Source organism: Crocuta crocuta, unplaced genomic scaffold, assembly GCF_008692635.1.
Source record: "Crocuta crocuta isolate KB4526 unplaced genomic scaffold, BGI_CrCroc_1.0 scaffold190, whole genome shotgun sequence".
Taxonomy (NCBI): domain Eukaryota; kingdom Metazoa; phylum Chordata; class Mammalia; order Carnivora; family Hyaenidae; genus Crocuta; species Crocuta crocuta.
In genome coordinates, this window is record NW_027527955.1 from 3,540,721 (window position 1) to 3,563,063 (window position 22,343).

Genomic DNA, 22,343 nt, shown 5'->3' on the forward strand with positions numbered 1-22,343 from the left:
CTAATACCAACTTTTTTGTTTAGCCTAGATTACTTCATTTTTAAAATATAAAATGACATTTTATATTTTAAAAAAGAATTTAATACAGTAAAGTACATCCCAATTTTATAGTCACCACTGCCACCTTCAAAGAACTTTCTTAAGTTGTAGAATTATTTTTAAAAGAGTATAGTTATTATTACCCTCTCTACCTTCAGAAAAAATATTTATTTTATGTTTTGAAGAAAAAAAGATAAACATTTTTAGATATTTATATATGTTCTAATGGATATAGCCCTATTATTATATAGTATTTGAAGTGACTCTTTGGGTTGGATTAGGTTATGTGTTAGCAGAGACTTTTTTGCTCTAAGTAACAGAAAAATTCTCAAACCAATTAAAGTAAAAACATAATAATGGGTTTGTTATTGAATTTTCATTAGGATAAGAATAGGAATTGGAAAGCTAGAAGGAAACAACTTCGCTTTTTTTGCTAGTTCCTTTATGGTTGCTTGGTTCTTCCTTTTGTGTGTAGACTCGTCTGTCTGTGTGAACAAAACAAGACTGTATTATACTTTCTGTTTTAAATAATTTTCTAATTCAGGAGCCCCTAAAGTGCTAGATATTGTTTCTCAGAGCTCATTCCAAATGCTCAGAAGAGAGAAATAATTGGGCAAGTATCTATCCATGATCCAATTAGCTATAAACAAGAAAAAAAGGTCATCATGTAGAAATGTCAGAGGAAGTTCTAATAGAGGGGGAAATATGGCTTAACTAAGCATGTACCTTAAAATAGAAAAAATGTTTTTTCACTGTGCCTGGAAAGCAGTATTTATAAGCAGCCAATCACATTGAACGTTTGAATATTTATTGGAAGACCAAGGTTAAAGAAAATTTTGTAAAATATACTAATTTTTAATTTTCCCAAAGAATTTTAAATCCTGAGGTACTTTATATTTTTTATATTTATGTTTCATTTGTAAAGTATATAGTGTTTCTATTTTTAATATTTGTGGGTGCTTAAAAGGTCATTTATTTCTGTCTTTTTTAGAGTAATCTACAAATTATTGGCCTCTAAAAGTGAAAGTATTTGGGTTCAAGCTCTGAAGGTTCTGGGATACTTTCTGAAGCATTTAGGACACAAGTAAGTTGATGTTTTTCATAATGAATTGTGAAAATATCTATTTAAATTGTATTTTTAGTAAGTTTCATATCTAACATAACATGAAATTTGACTTGAATAATCTTCCAGTAGAAAAGAATAGCTTCCTATGGTAAAAATTGTGAAAGTATTTTATAAAAGTATGTTTATTAATAGTAGATTATAGAACAGATTCACAATCTAAGTAATATAGTTTATTTCTATTTGTTTGCTGAAAGAAAATACTGTTCATCTTAAGGATATAATAATATATTTCATCAAATCAAGTAAAACACATACTGATATGTTCTCAATGAAAACTTTCCTGACATAGGGAATACAGTGTATATGAGAGCTGCTCTTTGCTGACATGCTGAGTCATTATTTTGTATTTGAATTTTTTTCCCCTAACATTGAGGTCTTTGATTATTTTTGTGATTTGAAGATCCTAGAATATTTCTTTTTTCCCCAGAATTTAGAATTTGGATACTTTCAAATGTCACTTGCTGATATGAGTATTTTTCATATTATGTTGTCCAGTGCAAAATTATTCTTATAAAATCCATTTTCTATACAAATGAGCCCAGGAAAGTATCATTTAACTGTTGCTAGATGGGGTTCCACTGAGAACCTCACTGTTGCCATTTCCTTTTGGTGTTTAAATTTTCAAAGAGTTTATTGATAACACAGATGAAAAGTACACAAGATCTAGGTAAAACATCATTAACATAGTAGATAGTCTGGAAGGGTAGAAATTATTTTTATTTTGGTACCAAACTGATAGTCAAGTAAGGGAGAATAGGCATATTATAAAGATAGGGAATAGTTCAACAAAGGATTGTAGGAAGGAGTTATGCATATATGAGGAACTGTAAATGTATTAGTTGATTGAATGCTGAGAGTGAGAAGCATATGTACTTTTAACACTAAGAGAAAAGGACTGCTCATTTAACTTTGGTTAAGTCAGAGAAATGGACTAGGAGAAATTAAAGGATTCTAGCCCGAAATGCAGTCTTTTAAAACTCGTTAAGAAGACATATTGAAAATCATAGAAATGTGTAAAACGTAAGCAAAACTAACCAGCAGAGGGGCATGGGCTAGTTGGTTAAGCCTTGACTTTTGGTTTCAGCTCAGGCCATGATCTCCTGGTTTGTGGGATTGAGCCCTGTGTTGGGGTTTGCGCTGACAGCATGGAGCCTCCTTTGAATTCTCTTCTCTCTCCTTTCCCTTTCTATCTGCCCCTCCCTAGCTCCTGCTCGCTGGCTCTCTCTCTCTCTCTCTCTCCATTTCTCAGAATAAATAAAAAACATTAACAATCTTAAAAGAAAAAAACCTAGCCAACAGATAAGAATATTCACTGGAAAAATATTGCTATAGAGTACATAATAACTGATTAGGTATTTACCGTTAAGTTTAAAAAGTAAGAAATGAATTGCTTCTGAGGAAGGAGTACTGCTAGGCAGAGTTTCAGGAATTTGGAAGACATGGCAGGATAACAGAGGTGTTGGATCAGGGACTAACAGAACTTTGGAGGGAAGTTTCTATTTTATTTTTATTGAAGTAAAAAATTTAATACAAATAAAAATGAAATCAGAAGAAGCTCAAAGGAAGATAAACTGTGTGGCTGGTATAGTAAGATAACACAGAAGATAAAAATGAAAACAAGGCAAATAATATGAGAAATAAAAGAAATATAAGAGTTTAGAAGAATCAGAGAGAAAATGATTGCTGTAGAAAGCATGGAGGTTCCAGTAGTGGTGTAAATTGAGTTCCCAACTAAGAAAAGCAGAACGATGGAACTAAACAAATATTTAAAGCTGTAATTCAGTGAAGTCCTAATATAAGATTTTGCCATCCATTTTAATAGCTCATTTGGTGTACCAGGGAGAATTTTCCTAGAATGGTCATCACAAAAGATTACTATTGGATTTAAATATAAGTCAAGAATCCTTCGTTCAGCATTGTGCAAATAAGGGGGACATTTGAGTCAGGTTTTAGACTTTTTTACAATATCTTTTAATACAGAAAACTATAGAGTGACAACTGTAAGATATTTAAGTGAAGGAAATGGGAGCCAAAGTATCATTTAGGTAAAAAGAATGCTGCCAAACAATTTTTAAGCATACAAGGAATTGTTTTTCTGAATAATTATTGAGAAAATTGCTGGGGACAAAACTCAACCAATCAGGATAACTGAACATACTCTAGCTAAGTACTGCTGGTGAACTAACTTAACAGTAAAACTAAGACTAAAACAGATGTTTGAATTAGAGTGACTCACCAGAATTTACCTTTATATGCACTAATACTGTAGATAAGCTGCAATTGCAATGAATTGGGAAAGGACTGAGGAAAGAGAAAGTAGACTAAATCCAGAGAGTTAGAGCATATCCATGTAAGCTGGTGAATACAAATAAAAATGCTAGAAATACAGGCTTAATGACTAAGATTTGATGGCATAGGAGAGATAAAAATTAAGAGTAAATATATTTAATTGATCATTGCTCATAATAGGGAAATTACTTTCTAAACACGTAGAGAACTTCTTATTTCTTTATAATTATAAAGATAAGAACTTTTGATAATATTATAATGCTTTCAAGATATTAAAGAACTGTACAAATAAAATTAAGAATAGTACATGCAGTGGAATATTTAAAAATCTATAAAAGTTAGGAAGCATAACAAAATATGACATATTTAATACCAAACATCTGCCATAAAAAGTAATGTAGAAGTTTTTGAAAATTACCTGCTTTAAGAAAAAAATGTTAATCAAAGTAATAAAACCCGATATGTACAAGACACATACGAAAATAAAGTTATTTAGAAAGGCTGAAAATTAAAGGATAACTGAAGGTTATATAGCACATGCATACAAATGAAAAAAATAGAGGATCATGATCTTAATATTAGACAAATTAGAAGTCAAGCTGGAAAGCAATAAATAACATAAAGAAAGATACATAATGTTAAAGGGTAAAACTTTCATAAGAAAGAAATTATAGGATAAATAATACAATTACCATAAGTTTTACATATTAAAACAAAGCTTAATTCACCTATCTTGGTTCATAAGAAATCCAGGGGGAAAGAAATATAAATAATAAGGTAAATCTGATCAATAGAGTTTGAAGTCTGTAGCATGTTAATAAAGAAAATAACTTCAAGTCTATGGAACATTTATAAAACATGGTGTAGTAGTCATCAAAGAAGAATTCCAAATTAAAAACAAAACAGATAATTGTCTTTTATTAAAATATAGTAAAATTGGAAAATAGGAACAAAGTCAGAAACCATTTTTTTCTACCTAGCAATTTAAAGTTTATTAAGTAACTTTTGTATCAAAGAGAAAATACAAATAGCAGAATTTTTTCAATATTTTATTAAAATCATTTTATTGGGGTGCCTGGGTGGCTCAGTCAGTTAAGCATCTGACTTCAACTCAGGTCATGATCTCATGGTTTGTGAGTTCGAGCCCCGTGTCAGGATGTGTGCTGACAGCTCAAAGCCTGGAGCCTGCTTCGGATTCTGTGTCCCCTTCTCTCCTGTCCCTCCCTTGCTCATGCTCTGTCTTTCTCTCTCTCAAAAATAAATAAACTTTAGAAAAATTAAAATTATTTTATTTTATTTTATTTTATTTATTTTATGTTATTATACCATGAGTGTACTCTTTAATCCCCATCCCCTGTTTCTGCCATCTCCCCACCACCCCTCTGGTAACCATCTGTTTTTTCTCTATTGTTAAGAGTGTTTCTTGGTTTTTCTCTCTCTCTTTGTTTTTCCTCTGTTTGTGTGTTTTGTTTCTTAACTCCACATATGAGTGAGATCATATAGTATTTGTCTATCTCTGACTGACTTACTTTGCTTAGCATTATACTCTATAGCCCTGTCCATATCGTTGCAAATGGCAAGATTTCATTCTTTTGTATGGCTGAATAATGTTCCATTGTGTTTCTGTACCACATCTTCTTTACCCATTCATCTGTCAGTGGACCACTTCTATAGGTTGGCTATTATAAATGTTGCAATAAACATAGGGGTGCATATATCCATTTGAATTATGTTTTTGTATTTTGGGGGTATTCCTGGATCATTGGATAGTTCTATATTTAATTTTTTGAGGAACCTCCATGCTGTTTTCCATAGTGGTTACACGAATTGCATTCTCATCAGCAGTGCAGGGGGGTTCCTTTTTCTCCACATTCTCACCAACCCTAATGAGGTGATATCTCATTGTAGTTTTGATTTACATTTTCCTGATAATGTGTGGTATTGAGTATCTTTTCATGTGTCTGTTGGACTTCTATATGTCTTCTTTGGAGAAAGGTCTCTTCATGTTGTCTGCTCATTTTTAATTGGACTATTTGTTTCTTGGTATTGAGTTATATCAGTTTTTATATATTTTTGATACTAATCCTTTATCAGATATGTCATTTGCACATATCTTCTCCCATTCTGTAGGCTGCCTTTTAGTTTTGTTGTTTGTTTCCTTGGCTGTGCAGAAACATTTTATTTTGATGTGATCCCAATAGTTTATTTTGGCTTGCCTCAAGTAACAATATATCTAGAAAACTGTTTCTATGGCTGATGGTGAGAGATACTGCCTGTGCTCTCTTCTAAGAATTTTATGGTTTCACATTGAGATCTTTAATCAATTTTGCATTTGTTTTTGTGTATGGAGAAAGATATTGGTCCAGTTTCATTCTTTTTTTAAAAACTTTTTTAACATTTATTCATTTTTGAGACAGAGAGAGACAGAGCATGAGTGGGGGAGGGCCGGAGAGAGAAGGAGACACAGAATGTGAAGCAGGCTCCAGGCTCTGAGCTGACGGCACAGAGCCTGAGGCGGCGCTTGAACTCACAGACTGCGAGATCATGACCTGAGCTGAAGTTGGACTCTTAACTGACTGAGCCATTCAGGCGCCCCTGTCCAGTTTCATTCTTTTGCAGGTGGCTATCCAGTTTTCCTAACACCATTTGTTGAAAAGGTTGTCAGTGTCCCATTGAATATTCAGCCCTTTGTTGAAGATTACAAAATTATTGTGCAGAAATCTGTTGCATTTCTATACTCTAACCGTGAAATAGCAGAAAGTGAAATTGAGAAAACAATTCCTTTTACAATTGAACTAAAAACAATAAAATATCTAGGAATAAACCCAATCAGAAAGGTGAAAGATCTGTACTCTGAAAACTGTAAGGGGTGCTTGGGTGGCTCAGTTGGTTAAGCAGCTGACTTCAGCTCAGGTCATGATCTCTCAGTTCGTGGGTTCAAGCCCCATGTCAGACTCTATGCTGAAAGCTAAGAGCCTAGAGCCTGCCTCAGATTCTGTATCCCCCTCTCTTTCTGTCTGTCTCCTGCTCGTGTTCTGCCTCTGTCTGTCTCCCAAAAATATATAAACGTTAAAATGAAACTATAAAACACTGATGAAAAAAATTTAAGAATACACAAAGAAATAGAAAGACATTCCATGTTTATGAGTTGGGAGAACAAATAATGTTAAAATGTCTGTATGACCCAACACAATTTACAAATTTAAAGCAATCCCTATCAAAATACCAACAGCATTTTATACAGAACTAGGATAAACAATCCTAAAATCCTCAAAAAATCCTAAAAATCCTAAAACCACAAAAGACCTCAAATATCCAAAGCAGTCTTGAAAAACAAAACTGGAGGTATTATAATTCCAGATTTCAAGTAATATTACAAAGTGGTAATAATTATTGGTGCCTGGGTCGCTCAGTCAGTTAAACATCCAACTCTTGATTTTGGCACAGGTCATGATCTCTCAGTCCATGGGATCAAGCACCACATTGGGTTCTGCGCTGAAAATGCATAGCCTGCTTGGAATTCTCTCCCTTCTCCTCTCTGCCCCTTCTCCACTTGTGCATTCATGTGCATGCTCTCTCTCTCTCTCTCTCTCTTTTTCTCTCTCTCAATAAATAAACAAACAAACAAATGCACCCGAGTGGCTCAGTCAGTTGAGCCTCCAACTTTGCCACGGGTCATGATATCATGGTTCATGAGTTCAAGCCCCACATCAGGGTTGTTGCTGTCAGCACGGAGCCTGTTTTGAATCCTCTGTCCCCTTCTCTATCTGCCCCTCCCCTGCTTGCACTCTCTTTCTTTCTCAAAAACAAAATATTTTTTAAAAATTAAAAATAGGTAAATAAACGTTTAAAAAAATAAAGTGGTAGCAATTAAAACAGTATGGTATAAAGTGTAGATACGTAGATCAGTGAACTAGAACAAGAAAACTTAGAAGTAAACCCACAATTATATGGACAAATAGCAGAATTAAAAAAAAAAAAAAACTTTTAAAAACCTATGAGATACTGCCAAAGAAGTGTTTACAAGAATAACCATAGTCATAGGACAATAAAAAGGAACTACAGAGAAAAATAATTAAAATGTATGTTAGGGAAAGAATAACCAAATAATGGAAGAAAGTACTGATAAATAGACAAGTAGGAATTTAATGATTCGGGACACAGAAAATCCCTTAAATAAAAGCTAGTTTTTTAAAACTCATGACATAAATGGATAAGTCATCATTAAGCAACTCAAGAAAGGACAAAAATATGAATGTATAAAATAAATGATAATTCCCATAATTAGTACAAACTGATGAAATTAAAAGAATCTCACATGATAGCTTTGTACAGCTTTCCATAGAAACTGGTAAGACAGCCTAGTAGAAGAGGAAAAGGATGTAAATGAATGGTCATCTTATAGAGGAGAATATGCATGGCATATAAACATTTGAAAAGAATGGAGTCCTACTTGTGTAAGGGAAATATAACTGGAAACTAAAGTAAGACATCATTTTCACATATTAGATTGACAGAATCCTCAAAATTCCACATCCTGTCTTTATAGCAAGGTTGTTGGGGGAAGCAAGCATTCTCGCACATTGGAACTTAAATTAGTGTAGTCCCATTTGGAATGCAATGTTAATTATCAATGTCTGCCGAAATTACAAATACATATACTTTTTAACACAGCAATTTATAACTTATACACAAGTGAAATAATGGTTCTTCAGAGTTATTCATTGTTGTGTTTATAATTGTAAGGATTAGGATAAGCCTTAAATTTCTGTTAATAGGGGATTTGTTGAAAAATGATGGTTCATTCATTAAATAGAATACCATGCAGTTGTAAAACAAAACTAGCAATTCTCAGTATATTGACATCACAACTACATTGTTGAAAACAAATGGTGTAGAGAAGTATGCATTTGATTTAAATTTGTGTAAAGAGAGGATATAAGTATATACTTCCTATATTACATTAAGAAAATCTAGTAGAATATGTAAGAAACAGGATAAAAACAGTGGCCCCTAATGGGGAATTGGTATATATACATATATACATATAATTCATTGGCTCTCGAAGTTGGCCTATATTGGTTTGGATCACGGCATAGCCACACATTTTCTGAATGGTATTGAAAATATCCTTGAGCTTCAGTTTTTACTCTATGAGTAAAATTGTACTGCTTTTTTCACTGAGTCTTAAGGATAAATGATATAGTAGATTTAAAATAGTCAATCATAGTATATTACAATATGATGATTTAAATATTTGGCAAAAAGGTAATAGGTACAATTTAACATGTAATTCCGATAAAAACAGAACATATCTTAAGTATAATAAGATATTTATCTTATAATAAAATTTAAGCATGAAATACTAGTAGCATTTAGACCAACAGTAAGATAAGTATTTCTACTATACTATTACTATTAATTGTTCAAGATTTGAAACAAAACACATAGTATTTGTAAAGCGTTAGATTATATACCTAAAAACCTAAAAAAATCATCTTTAAAACTGTTAAGAACTGAAATATCACCCAAACTCAGGGTCTTATTTGTGTCTGTCAGTGAATCTGAGTTAGGTCCCTGGATGCAGCTAAACTGAAGTCTGGTGCGATGGTCCTTGTAATGCCTAGTTTATAATTTCTGTTAAGTGCCTGGGATACAGGTTGAGATAATCCATATACTTTAATTGTCAGCTGAACTAGAGATGGGTTTGACATCATCATTAAAATTGAGAAATATGTTCCAAAGAATATATACACAGCTACTTCTTCCTCCTGAAGATGGAACTCAAATAAATCCTCTCTCCTTGAGTGTGAGATGGACTTGCTGGCTTTTTTCCAAAGGATAGTGAAACCTGGCATGATTTTCACTTCTGATTAGGTTTAACATCAACAGTTCTATACCATGTTGATATCATGTATTCCCTGATATGATGTGATGAGAAAGGCACTTCATCTCTGTGGTATTCTTCTAAAAAAATAAGAATAACCCCAGTCTAGTCCAGAGAAAGCATCATACATCCCCAAATTGAGGGATATTCTACAAAATACTTGATCAATGCTCTACAAAACTGTCAAAGGACATGAAAAACAAAGAATGGGAAACTGTTGCAGAGCAGAGGAGTTTAAAGAGATATGATGACTAAATGAAAGATGGTATTCTGAATTCGATCCTGAACAGAAAAAGGACATTAGGGGAAACTGGTAAAATATTAATAAAAGTCTGTAGTTTAGTTAATAATCTTTTTTTTTAATGTTTTTATTTATTTCTGAGAATGAGCGAGAGACAGAGAGACAGAGTAAGCTGGGGAGGGTCAGAGAGAGAAGGAGATACAGAATCTGAAGCAGGCTCCAGGCTCTGAGCTGGCAGTCAGCACAGAGCCTGACGCGGGGCTTGAACCCACAAGCTGTGAGATCATGACCTGAGCCGAAGTCTGACACTTAACCGACTGAGCCACCCAGGCGCCCCCTAGTTAACAATCTTATAATCATGTTGATTTCTTAGTTTTGACATATGTATCATGATTAGGTAAGATATTAACATATGGGGAAGCTGGGTGAATAATACATGGGTACTCTCTGTACTGTCTTTTCAACATTTCTGTAAATCTTAAAAATCTCCAAAATAAAAAGCTATGTAAAATTGAGAAACTTAACTTGGATGTATGCTTGAATAGAAAGCCAAACTGTTCTTTCATAGAAGTGGTCTGATTATATTTATCCTCGGAACAGAATCTAATAAAAGGTTCAAATAGATCAAAATGCCTAAACAGCTGGACTATAATACATCTCTGATAAATTTAGCTTATAAAAATTTAAAAAACCTATGTTATTGAATGTCCATTGTGGAAATTAAAATTCTCAACCAAGTATTTTTGTCTGATGTCTTCACTTCAAACCCTGTAACTTCTGGGTAATTTCTCCAGGTTAATCACACTCTAAATGAATCAACTTACTGTCTGTGGTGTTGACTATAGGCCTGACAGTTATATACTGGCAGTTGTTTAACCTAATGCTTTCTTTGTCAACTAGTTGAAATTATTCCATTTTTTCTGGGAGAACCAATTGTCTGTTAACAAAAAGTAGTGATGTAGGTTCTGGGAGTCTGAGAGGTGGAAAGAAGCTTCCTTCCCATCTATTTTCAACATCGAAGCTATTTGGCTTTCTTCAGGCAAATATTGGTTCCTATATATACCTGGGGTAGCAGCAGAGAAAATAAGACCACTGGTGAAAGGTTTTTCTGTCCCATGGGAATGAGAAGCAGCTGAAGAATTATGTTAGAAGCCTAAAAAAAAAAGGCCAGAACAAATTTTGAGAGATCGATTTTTCTCTCCAAGATCTCTGCCAATTTTCTCTCCTATGCACCCCCACTCCGTCCTGAGGAGTGTAAACATTGGTTTCTATGTAAGTGACCACCAGGAGGCCAAGAGGTACCTGAAATGATGGGTCTTCCCTGTCCTTGAATTTGTGGGAATGTAGGAATATTGGAGTGCCACAATGCTGGCTTCAGGACTTAACAGCAAGCTGAGTTTTATACAACAAATCAGTATACTTAGATGGTCTTCTGCCATACAGCATCTGCAGGAATCCCATCATGTAAAATTCGCAGCAGTGAGATCTGACCTCAGTTGTGTAAAAAAGAAAAATAGCAACTCATTAAAGGCTAGTAGCCAGAGACACGAGATAAGAGAGTCCTCAAACTATGTACTCATTGAAATAGAACTAGCGATGGGGGCTGTGGTGGAATCTTTGAATTTTATTTTTAAAAAGAGCATTTAAAATTGAAGTAGAGAACCAAAAATGATATTCTGGCTCTTTAGCTCATGATTTGTTTTACAGTTCATGCAAATTAATGGGCTGGAAGTTCCCAAAGCACAGACCAAAAATATAAAGTGAGAAAAAAGATAGAGAAAATAAGAGACTAAACTTGAATGAATAAGAATTTCTTGTAGGAGAAAAATAGTGGGAAAAGCGATATCCTTAAACACTTTATACTACCAAAAACTTAGGAATTTTCTCTAAAATACAACAGAAATCCTTTCAGACATATAGCTTAACACCCAAAAGTAGGTAAATTCTCATATGCCAAAAATGAAAATCAAGCATAATGTAAGAAATAATTCTTAAGAAACAAGGTAATATTAAAACAAACAATGCGGCTTAAAAAATCAAAGTAGCTTCTAGAAATTAAAAGGTAGTAATTAAAATTAACTCCATGGATATATTAAACAGATTAGATAAAACTTAAGAAAGAATTGGTGAACTGAAAGATAGAAATGAAATTACCCAGAGTGTAGCATCAAGAGACAAAGATTACAAGTAGGAAATGAGGTTAAGATACAGAAAAATAATGGAAGTTTTAGTAGAATAGAATACCCAGGAATGAATTTAACCAAGGATATAAAAGATCTACAAACTGAAAACTAAAACATTGATGAAAAAATTTAATAAAGAAATAGAAAGGTATTTTGTGAACAAAGATTGGATGAATTAATATTGTTAAAATGTCTGTACTACCCAAAGCAATCTATGGATTCAGTGCAATCCCTATCAAAAAAAATTATTTTTAATCTTTTAATGTTTGTTTATTTTTGAGAGAGAGAGAGAGAGAGATAGTGGGGGAGGGGCAGGGAGAGAGGGAGACAGAATCTGAAGCAGGCTAAATCTCTGAGCTCTCAGCACAGAGCCTGATGTGAGGGTCAAACCCACTAACTGGAAGATCATGACTTGAGCTGAAGTCAGTTGGCTAACCAACGGAGCCACCCAGGCACCCCTCAGTACAATATCTATCAAAATTCTAATGGCATCTTTCACAGACATACAATAAATAATCCTAAAATTTATATGTAACCACAAAAGATCCCAAACCACACAAGCATACCCTCTTATGAAGAAGAGGTTATGTAGTGCCCGGGGCCTGGTGCTTCAGGGAGTATTTCTGGTGTGTGCTGTGTGTGTTCTGCTATTGTGTTTTGACTGCTCTATCCTTCAGGCCAGTCATCTGCAGAGGCTCTCCTTGCCTGCTTTGGGCACTGCTTGGTACCTAGCCTGAATTTGGTGAGTTTTAACTAGATGTGTTCTGGTCTGCTTGTAAAATGAGACCTGACACCACCTCCACCACAACTGAGGCCCTGCAGAACCTACTGGTCAGGAGATGTGGTATGGGCAGGGGTTAGTGCTGGTCTTCTGGGGGAGAGGCCTGCCACACTGAGACAGAGGCTAGCTTCACAGAGAAGGGCCCATGTATCCATCAACTGATGAATGGATGAAGACAGTGTGGTGTGGACGTTCACGCGCGAGCACGCGCGCGTGCACACACACACACTCACAGGAATATTACTTGGCCATAAAAAGGAATGAAATCTTGCCATTTGCAATGATATGGAGGGAGCTAGAAAGTATTATGCTAAGCGAAATAAGTCAGAGAAAGACAAATACCATAGGATTTCATTCAAATGTGAAATTTAAGAGAGAACACAAATGAGAAAAGGGGAAGAGAGTCGTTACAAAGCTGTAGTAATCAAACAGTATGGTATTGGCATAAAAACAGAGTCAGATTAATGGGACAGAATCCAGAAATAAGCCCACATATATGTGGTCAATTAATTATGACAAAGGAGCAAAGAATATACAATGGGGAAAGGACAATGTCTTCAGTAAGTGGTATTGGAAGAACTGGACAGCCACATGCAAAAAAATCAGATTGGACTCCTCTATTTTACACTACACACAAAAGTCCATTCAAACTGGATTAAAGACTTGAATGTAATATTGAAACTACAACAGTCCTAGAAGAGAATCTAGGCAGTAAGCTACTAGACACTGATCTTGGCAATGAGTTTTTGGATTTGAAAACCTAAAACGAAAGCAACAAAAGCAAAACTAACCAGTTGAGACTACATCAAATTAAAAAGGTTCTGCAAAGCAAACTATCAATAAAATGAAAAGGCAGCCTATAGAATGGAAGAAAATATTTTCAATTATGTATCTTAAAGGGGTTGGTTAACAAAAAATAATTAAATAATTCATGCAAATCACACAAAAATAAACAATCTGACTTAAAAAGTGGGCAGAAGATCTGAAGAGACATTTTTCCAAAGAAGACCTACACATGGCCAATAGTACATGAAAAGGTGCTCAACGTCATGAATCACTAATCATCAGGAAAATGGATGTTAACATCAGGATGGATGTTAATTCACTTTATTGTGGTAATTCCTTTACAGTATGTGCCTATATCAAGTCATTATGTTGCACAGTCATTATGTTGCATAGAAACTAATTCAGTGTTCTATGTTATCATATCTTGATAAAACTTGGTGATTGAAAAAACCTGATAGGCAGTTATAACAAATGTGGGGGAATGTTAGTGGTTGGGGAAGCCATGAATATGTGGCATACATGAGGCCAGGGGATCTATAAGAACAATCAGCTTTGATCAATTTTTCTCTATAACTAAAACTACCCTGAAATATATATTTAAAAGAATGTGTGTGGTGGATAAGCTGATAAGGAAATAGGAAACCAGGAAAAATGTTTACCTGTATGTTGGGAATGGGGACTGTGGATGATGGAGGGGTAGGAGTTGGCTGTGAAACCTTTCATGATCTTTTTATATTATTTTTTAACAATGTAAAAGTATTATTTTTAAAGATATATGGTAAAAACAAGTAGATCAGTATTTAAATAAACTAACATAAGCTTTAACACTAAAAGTTAATGAGGCTAAAGAATAAGGAAAAGGTACAATTCACCATGAAGATAAAACAGTTTCAAATCCATATATATGTTAACAGTATAGAGGAGGCATGGAAGGCAAAACTGACTAAATTTGAAAACAGAAATCAAAGTGATTTAGAGGGGGGCCTAGGTGGCTCTGTCTGTTAAGCGTCTGACTTCGGCTCAGATCATTATCTCACAATCTGTGAGTTTGAGCCCTGCATTGGTCTCTGTGCTGATAGCTCAGAGCCTGGAGTCTTCTTCAAATTCTGTCTGTCTCTCTCTCTCTTGGTCTCTCTCTCTCTCTCTCTGCCGCTCTACAGCTCGTGCACTGTTTCTGTCTTTCTCAAAGACAAACAAACATCCAAAAAGAAAATTCAAAGTTGTTTAGAGATTTTAATATTATCTTTCTAAAAGAGCTGTCACAAAAAAAGTATAAAATTGAACAGAAAGTCTGTTGCCTTGATTGACATATTTATTATTTTCAAGCACACACTAAATAATGTAAAACTTGTCAATTGAAATCACAAAATTGTCCAAAATTTTAAATAAATTCTCATAAAGGTGACTTCTCACCCACAACTCAGTTAAGCAAGAAATCACTGATAAAAATAAAACTAAGACAGTGGAAATGTACATATTTTAAATAACTCATAACAAGAAATTATTGTATACATTATAAAATGCTTACAATAAAACATTGAAAATGTTTTGTATTTACACTTCTGAGACTTGGCCTAAGAGATATTAGAGGCAACTTATAGTCATAAATATTTATATTAAAAAAGAAAGATGTTTTGACTTTTTCCCTAGGTTTTCAATTGTATGCTGAATGTAAGGATAGTTTAACATCAGAATATCCTTTAATATGATCTCCTTATTAACACATTAAGGAATAGCTATGTAATTACATGAATGGATACAAACAATTTTCGTAAAATTCAGTATCCATTAATGAACAAAATCCTAGGAAGCCAGGAATAGAAAATGATATTCTTTAACCTGGTAAGACATACCTACTTGAAAGTCACCATAGTCCTATTTAGTAGTAAACTATTAGAAGCATTCCCGTTCAATAGCTAAAAGTTAATGTAAGCCTGTTTTTATCAGCCCTATTCAAGATCATATTAAACAGTATATTGACATTCATAGAATAGTCAACAAATTGTTTTAATTGTAGAATATATTATGGGCTGGGCTATAAAACATAAAACAAGTTTCAATAAATTGAAAGGAATTGAGATCAAACAGTGTGTTTTCTTTGACCACAACAAAATTAAATAAGTAATCATCAGCAGAAAAGCTTTGGTAAATTGCTCAATACTGAGAACCCCTAGGTCAAAGAAATCTCAAAGCAAAATAGAAAATAGTTTGATTTGAATTAATCCAACATATAACCAGAGCATATAACACAACAACTTACTGAGTTCTCATGCATTGCTGATGGGAGTGTAAAATGCTCCAGCCATGTTCCAGAAGAGTTTTTTAACTTTTTGAAAAATGTGACACCTACCACATACCTTGGCATTTCCATGCTTGGGTATATACTCAGGAGACATGACAGCATATGTCCACAACTGGACTTGTGCATAGCTATTCTTAATACCATTATCCATAATAGTTCAAAACTGAAAATACTCCAGAGTTCACTTAATTGGTGCATGGATAGAGTATCATATGTCCATACAATGGAATACTAGTGCACAATTAAAAGAAAACAAAGTACTGATGCATACTATGACATTAATTAATCCTAAAAATCATGATGCTAAATGAAAGAGGCTTCATGCAGAAGAGCATGTATGTTTTCATTCATTTGAAATGTTCAAAATGCAGATTAGTGATTATGTTGGGCTAGTGATGGGAGTGGGAACTGACTACAAGGCACTTTTTGGGGCGATGAGACTGTTGGAACTGGAAATTGATGATAATTGCATGACTCTGTAAAGTTTTCAAACAGTTACTAAATTATATACTTACAAAAAGTAAATTTTATGTTTATGTTGGTGAGAGAAGCTGCTGATACAATGCGTTTACACTTTGATGGTAGAAGTATGAATGTACATATTTGGAGGTAATAAATTGCACAGAGTCTCATAAAATTAAATATAAAAGCTTTTAACCCCCATCATTTCAGTTAGAAGAATTTATTCTAAGTAAAATAGTCATGGATATATACCCAAAGATTTACCTAAAAGGGCATTTTGTTCATGGTAGAAAAAAATTGGAAATGGCATAAATGTCAGCAGTCATGAAGGGATGTAAATGCTACATACTTATTACATTTAAGGATTGAAAATTCAAGACAGGATATATTTTTGGTTAAAGGGAAGAAAGTTATAAATTACCTTATATAGAGTTATTTTCATCATACTGATATCATCTATATTTATCATCTATATATGCATAGTAGTTAATCTAGAAGAACATAAACTGATACTTTGATGATTTTCTCTGAGTTATGGAAATTATGGGGTCTTTAACTTTTGTCTTATTTCAGCATACTGTCTGAGTTTGTTACAAGAAGTATTAATTGACCATCCACAAAAAAAGGCTTGTTTATTTTGTGAAGAAGAAAATTTGGTTATATTTTCATTGGAATATTTAGTAAGCTAATAAATATAATTTGTATGACATTAAAAGTTTACTCATTTTCTAAAAAAGGTTACATTCTTAACCTAAATGGAGAGAAATCCTATAAAATTCAAAGGGTAAAGCAAATAGGCACTAAAGCCTGAAGTCTAGGGACACCTGGGTGGCTCAATCGGTTGGGCATCCGACATCGGCCCAGGTCATGATCTGACAGTTCGTGGGTTCGAGCCCCGTGCCGGCCTCTGTGCTGACAGCTAGTTCAGAGCCTGGAGCCTGCTTAAGATTTTGTATCTCCTTCTCTCTCTGACTCTCCCTTGCTCACGCTGTCTCTCTCTCTCTCACAAATAAATAAAAACATTAAAAAAAATTTTAAAAAATAAAGCCTGAAGTCTATTTAGGTCTTAAAATTAAGTCCGTTCAAGATGTTAGTTTCTCTAGTGTATGCCCTATTGAGGCCTTTCTGAGCAGAATGCATTGAGTTGGGTCTTTTCATTAGGGATTCTGTGGGAAACAAAACCATGTGGGGACCTTTGGGAGCATAGCTCACCCACACTCTGCCCGAGATAATGGATGGCATTTTTGGCTATCTCTTCACTGATGTGCAGCAACATTTATTGGTACACATTGTTTTAAAGCAAACTGCAGGAAGAAGCTGACCCGTCTCTTCTCTGGTATATGCAGAGCATTTTTCAAGTCCCTCACAAAAGGCTAGAATGTAGCCACTCTGTAGACATTTATATTGTAGAAGATAATCAGGAGGGCATGAATTTCTTTAGTAGCTGAAGTTATACTGGTGCAGGTAAGATTATTGCAAATTCCTAATTAGCCAATTAGCCTATTCCAGATAGCCTAATTTAGATACCTTTTCCCAGCTTTATGTATCAGAGAGATATATTAAGGAATACACTTTGGCATTTGTTCTTTCTTGATTAGGGAGCAAGTGAAAGTTTAAGTTCTCCTTACCTTGGGTGTAGCCTGAATTGGAAGAGACTTAAAGCCTTCCCTTCCTATAATCCCATAATATCCGTTAGTCCTTTTGTTTGTTTGTTTGTTTGTTTGTTTATGACCAGTTCGCCTTTTTTCAATCTTGTTTAAGTGTTTTGCAAACACAGCCACAAGACAAATGTATGCCTGAGCTCTTGGGTTTAGGTTATTTTGCTGTTTCCCTCCCTGAACTGAGAATAAGGTGAGGGGAAACAGCTGCTCTATGTCTTTTGTTGTACAGTGTGGAGCTTGAAGGCTGATGTTAGAAGAGAGGATTTCCAGGTGAGTGGTACCCAGATAAATGGTTCGTTCTTTGATATCTGTATTAATTAAAGTAACAATGGCTACTGCAGCGAACAAAATTTTAGTTGCTTAACAAACTAGTAGTTTCTCATCCATTGAAAATCCAAATGGGTATTTCACAGCAAGTGATTTTCTTANAAAAAAGGCTTGTTTATTTTGTGAAGAAGAAAATTTGGTTATATTTTCATTGGAATATTTAGTAAGCTAATAAATATAATTTGTATGACATTAAAAGTTTACTCATTTTCTAAAAAAGGTTACATTCTTAACCTAAATGGAGAGAAATCCTATAAAATTCAAAGGGTAAAGCAAATAGGCACTAAAGCCTGAAGTCTAGGGACACCTGGGTGGCTCAATCGGTTGGGCATCCGACATCGGCCCAGGTCATGATCTGACAGTTCGTGGGTTCGAGCCCCGTGCCGGGCTCTGTGCTGACAGCTAGTTCAGAGCCTGGAGCCTGCTTAAGATTTTGTATCTCCTTCTCTCTCTGACTCTCCCTTGCTCACGCTGTCTCTCTCTCTCTCACAAATAAATAAAAACATTAAAAAAAATTTTAAAAATAAAGCCTGAAGTCTATTTAGGTCTTAAAATTAAGTACGTTCAAGATGTTAGTTTCTCTAGTGTATGCCCTATTGAAGCCTTTCTGAGCAGAATGCATTGCGTTGGGTCTTTTCATTAGGGATTCTGTGGGAAACAAAACCATGTGGGGACCTTTGGGAGCATAGCTCACCCACACTCTGCCCGAGATAATGGATGGCATTTTTGGCTATCTCTTCACTGATGTGCAGCAACATTTATTGGTACACATTGTTTTAAAGCAAACTGCAGGAAGAAGCTGACCCGTCTCTTCTCTGGTATATGCAGAGCATTTTTCAAGTCCCTCACAAAAGGCTAGAATGTAGCCACTCTGTAGACATTTATATTGTAGAAGATAATCAGGAGGGCATGAATTTCTTTAGTAGCTGAAGTTATACTGGTGCAGGTAAGATTATTGCAAATTCCTAATTAGCCAATTAGCCTATTCCAGATAGCCTAATTTAGATACCTTTTCCCAGCTTTATGTATCAGAGAGATATATTAAGGAATACACTTTGGCATTTGTTCTTTCTTGATTAGGGAGCAAGTGAAAGTTTAAGTTCTCCTTACCTTGGGTGTAGCCTAAATTGGAAGAGACTTAAAGCCTTCCCTTCCTATAATCCCATAATATCCGTTAGTCCTTTTGTTTGTTTGTTTGTTTGTTTATGACCAGTTCGCCTTTTTTCAATCTTGTTTAAGTGTTTTGCAAACACAGCCACAAGACAAATGTATGCCTGAGCTCTTGGGTTTAGGTTATTTTGCTGTTTCCCTCCCTGAACTGAGAATAAGGTGAGGGGAAACAGCTGCTCTATGTCTTTTGTTGTACAGTGTGGAGCTTGAAGGCTGATGTTAGAAGAGAGGATTTCCAGGTGAGTGGTACCCAGATAAATGGTTCGTTCTTTGATATCTGTATTAATTAAAGTAACAATGGCTACTGCAGCGAACAAAATTTTAGTTGCTTAACAAACTAGTAGTTTCTCATCCATTGAAAATCCAAATGGGTATTTCACAGCAGGTGATTTTCTTACAAGCTGTGATTTAGAGACCTGGGCTGCTGCTTCCATCTTGTCCGCCCTGTCTTCATCACGTGGCTCCTGTGTTTCTGTCTTGGGGAAAGAGCATGGAAGACATGCATGAGTGCTTTTCTATTGCCCAGGCCTGAAAATGGTTCATGACTATCCTGCTCACATTCCACTGCCTAAAACTCAGGAAAGTGGTCACACCTGACTGTAAAGGAGGCAGAAGTTGATAGTATAGCTGTGGACTCAGGAAGAAAGGAATAAGAATTGGTGAATACCCAGTCAGTTAATATCATAGTTGCCAGATCTGAACAGGGAACAATAGCAAAACAAAGGTAAGAAATGAACCTCCTTGGATTAAGAGCCAAGAAGATCCAGATCTTGAATTCTAAGATAGGGACACAAGTGAGAGGCTTATCACAATTCCCTGAGTAGAAGTAAGTGTTGTCGGCAACCTTGAGTACAGCCTTCTGTTCTATTTATGGATTTGGTCGGGGGGGGGCAGTTAAATGAGCCAATAGCAAGTGACTATGAAAATGAGTGTGTGTGTGTGTGTGTGTGTGTGTTTGGCTTAAATCCAACGGCAGACCACAAATACAAGCAATAATGAGCTAAGTATCCGACTCTTGATTTCTACTCAGCTCTGCTCATGGTTCGTGAGTTTGAGCCCTGCGTCGAGCTCTGTGCTAACAGTGAAGAGCCTGCTCCGGATTCTGTCTCTCCCTGCCTCTATCTCCCCACCCCATCTCAAAATAAATAAATAAACACTTATAGACTTTAAATTTAGACGGAAAAGATTTAAAAATTCTGTGGTCTCTGTGTTAGGGGAAACCAGTAGTTTTAAACTTGATAAAAATAACTCCTAAATAGTTAATTAAAAATTTGGAAACAATAGCTGTCAATGTTTATATAATATTTATAATATGTATGTTTCACATTTTATATGAGAAATTTAAATAGTGTTTTTGGAACTTTAGAAGATAGCTGTGTTGTAAATGTTATTTTACTGCAGATGGAACTTAGTAAAATAATTACTTGTATGATTCTATATCTGATAATAGATTGTACTTTCTAAACCAAAGTCACATGATTAGATAATCAGATGTATTTCATAGTATTTTGTTTTCTTTCCCCCTTTTTCTCCAGGAGAAAAGTGGAAATTATGCATACTCATAGTCTTTTCACTCTTCTTGGAGAAAGGCTGATGTTGCATACAAACACTGTGACTGTCACCACATACAACACACTTTATGAGGTAAAAAAAAAAATTGTGTGATGACAACTTAAATGTATTTAGTGGAAGCCTTCTGTGTAATTGGGATCAGTAGTTGGTCAATTAATCAAAAATCCAGAAATCATTGTTTAAAGAAATGAACACCTTCTTAAATTTTAAAATTTTATTTTAAAACATACCCATGTACATTAATTTGCCAATCTTTTTATGTTGGTCCAAGGTCTTTTCTTTTAGTATGGGTTTCCCGATTGACTTTGTGCAGTTTTTCTCACATAAACCACACCTATTATGTATTATATATTAGTTTTCTCCCTCCCTCCCCCTTCACTAATTCTTTCTATCTCTGTCTCCTTTGCAACTACCAACATTAACCTAGAGTTGATAGTGAGATAAGTTATAGGTTAAAATTATTTGTGAAAGCAATATCTTGGAGGAGCAGTAGATTTCATCATTTCAATTCACAGATTCAATTCTCATCATTTCTACCATATGGCCATATAGCTTAGGCTCCATATTTTCTATGAAATATATGTACTACCTTCCAAAGTAGCTATTTTCTTGGGGTGCCTGAGTGGCTCAGTCGGTTAAGTGTCTGACTTCGGCTCAGGTCATGATCTTGCGGTTGTGGGTTCGAGCCCCGTATCGGGTTCTGTGCTGACAGCTCCGAGCCTGGAGCCTGTTTCAGATTCTGTGTCTCCCTCTCTCTCTCTGCCCCTCCCTTGCTAACACTCTGTCTGTATCTAAAAAATAAATAAACATTAAAAAAATTTTAAAACAAAACAAAAAAACAAAGTAGCTATTTTTATTTTTAAGGACCAGTAAAATATGAATAATAATCTCTATGTTAACCTAAAAACCTTAATTCTACTTTCCTGCTGCTGGCCTTCGCTGGCCCTATTTCTTTTCTCTAGTATGAAGATTAGCAAACTACTAACACCTGTCTTTGTGTGGCTAGGAACCAAGGCTTGTTTTTCTATCTTAAAATGGTTAGAAATAAGCAAAAGAAAAATAAAATATGACACATAAAAAGCAGACAAAATTAATTTTCAGTGTCCATAAATACTTTTGTTGGCACACCCCTGTGCTTATTCCTGTACATACTGCTTGTGGTTGCTTTTGTGTCATAGCAGCAGAGTTGAATAAGTGCAACAGAGAATGTTTGTCATGTTCTCGTCTCACTTTGCGTGCTGCTCTGTGCACTACAGATCACAGCACGCAATAACTTGATACTGTTTCACATTTCACAGGTATTTTGAATCTGTTTGTTTGATACCAGTGCATAACCATCATGTCAGAATAAGAAAAGTGGACTTCAGATCTCACACTTTTATTTTTTAATGTTTTTATTTTGTTCTGAGAGAGAGAGACACACACACACACACAGCTTGAGCAGGGAAGGGTCAGAGAGAGAAACAGGTTGAAACAGTCTCCAGGCTCTGGGCTAGCTGTCAGCACAGAGCCCGATG

General features: G+C 34.9%; 1 protein-coding gene across 1 annotated transcript in view; it reads left to right on the forward strand.

Moving 5' to 3' along the window:
- The window catches only part of NBEA (neurobeachin), a 685,485-nt gene that overhangs the window by 153,701 nt on the left and 509,441 nt on the right, over positions 1–22,343 (forward strand). The window contains exons 17-18 of the mRNA XM_077752635.1: positions 1,031–1,123; positions 20,790–20,898. Coding sequence (XP_077608761.1) covers positions 1,031–1,123; positions 20,790–20,898 — 202 coding nt within the window. The remainder of the gene's footprint in view (positions 1–1,030; positions 1,124–20,789; positions 20,899–22,343) is intronic.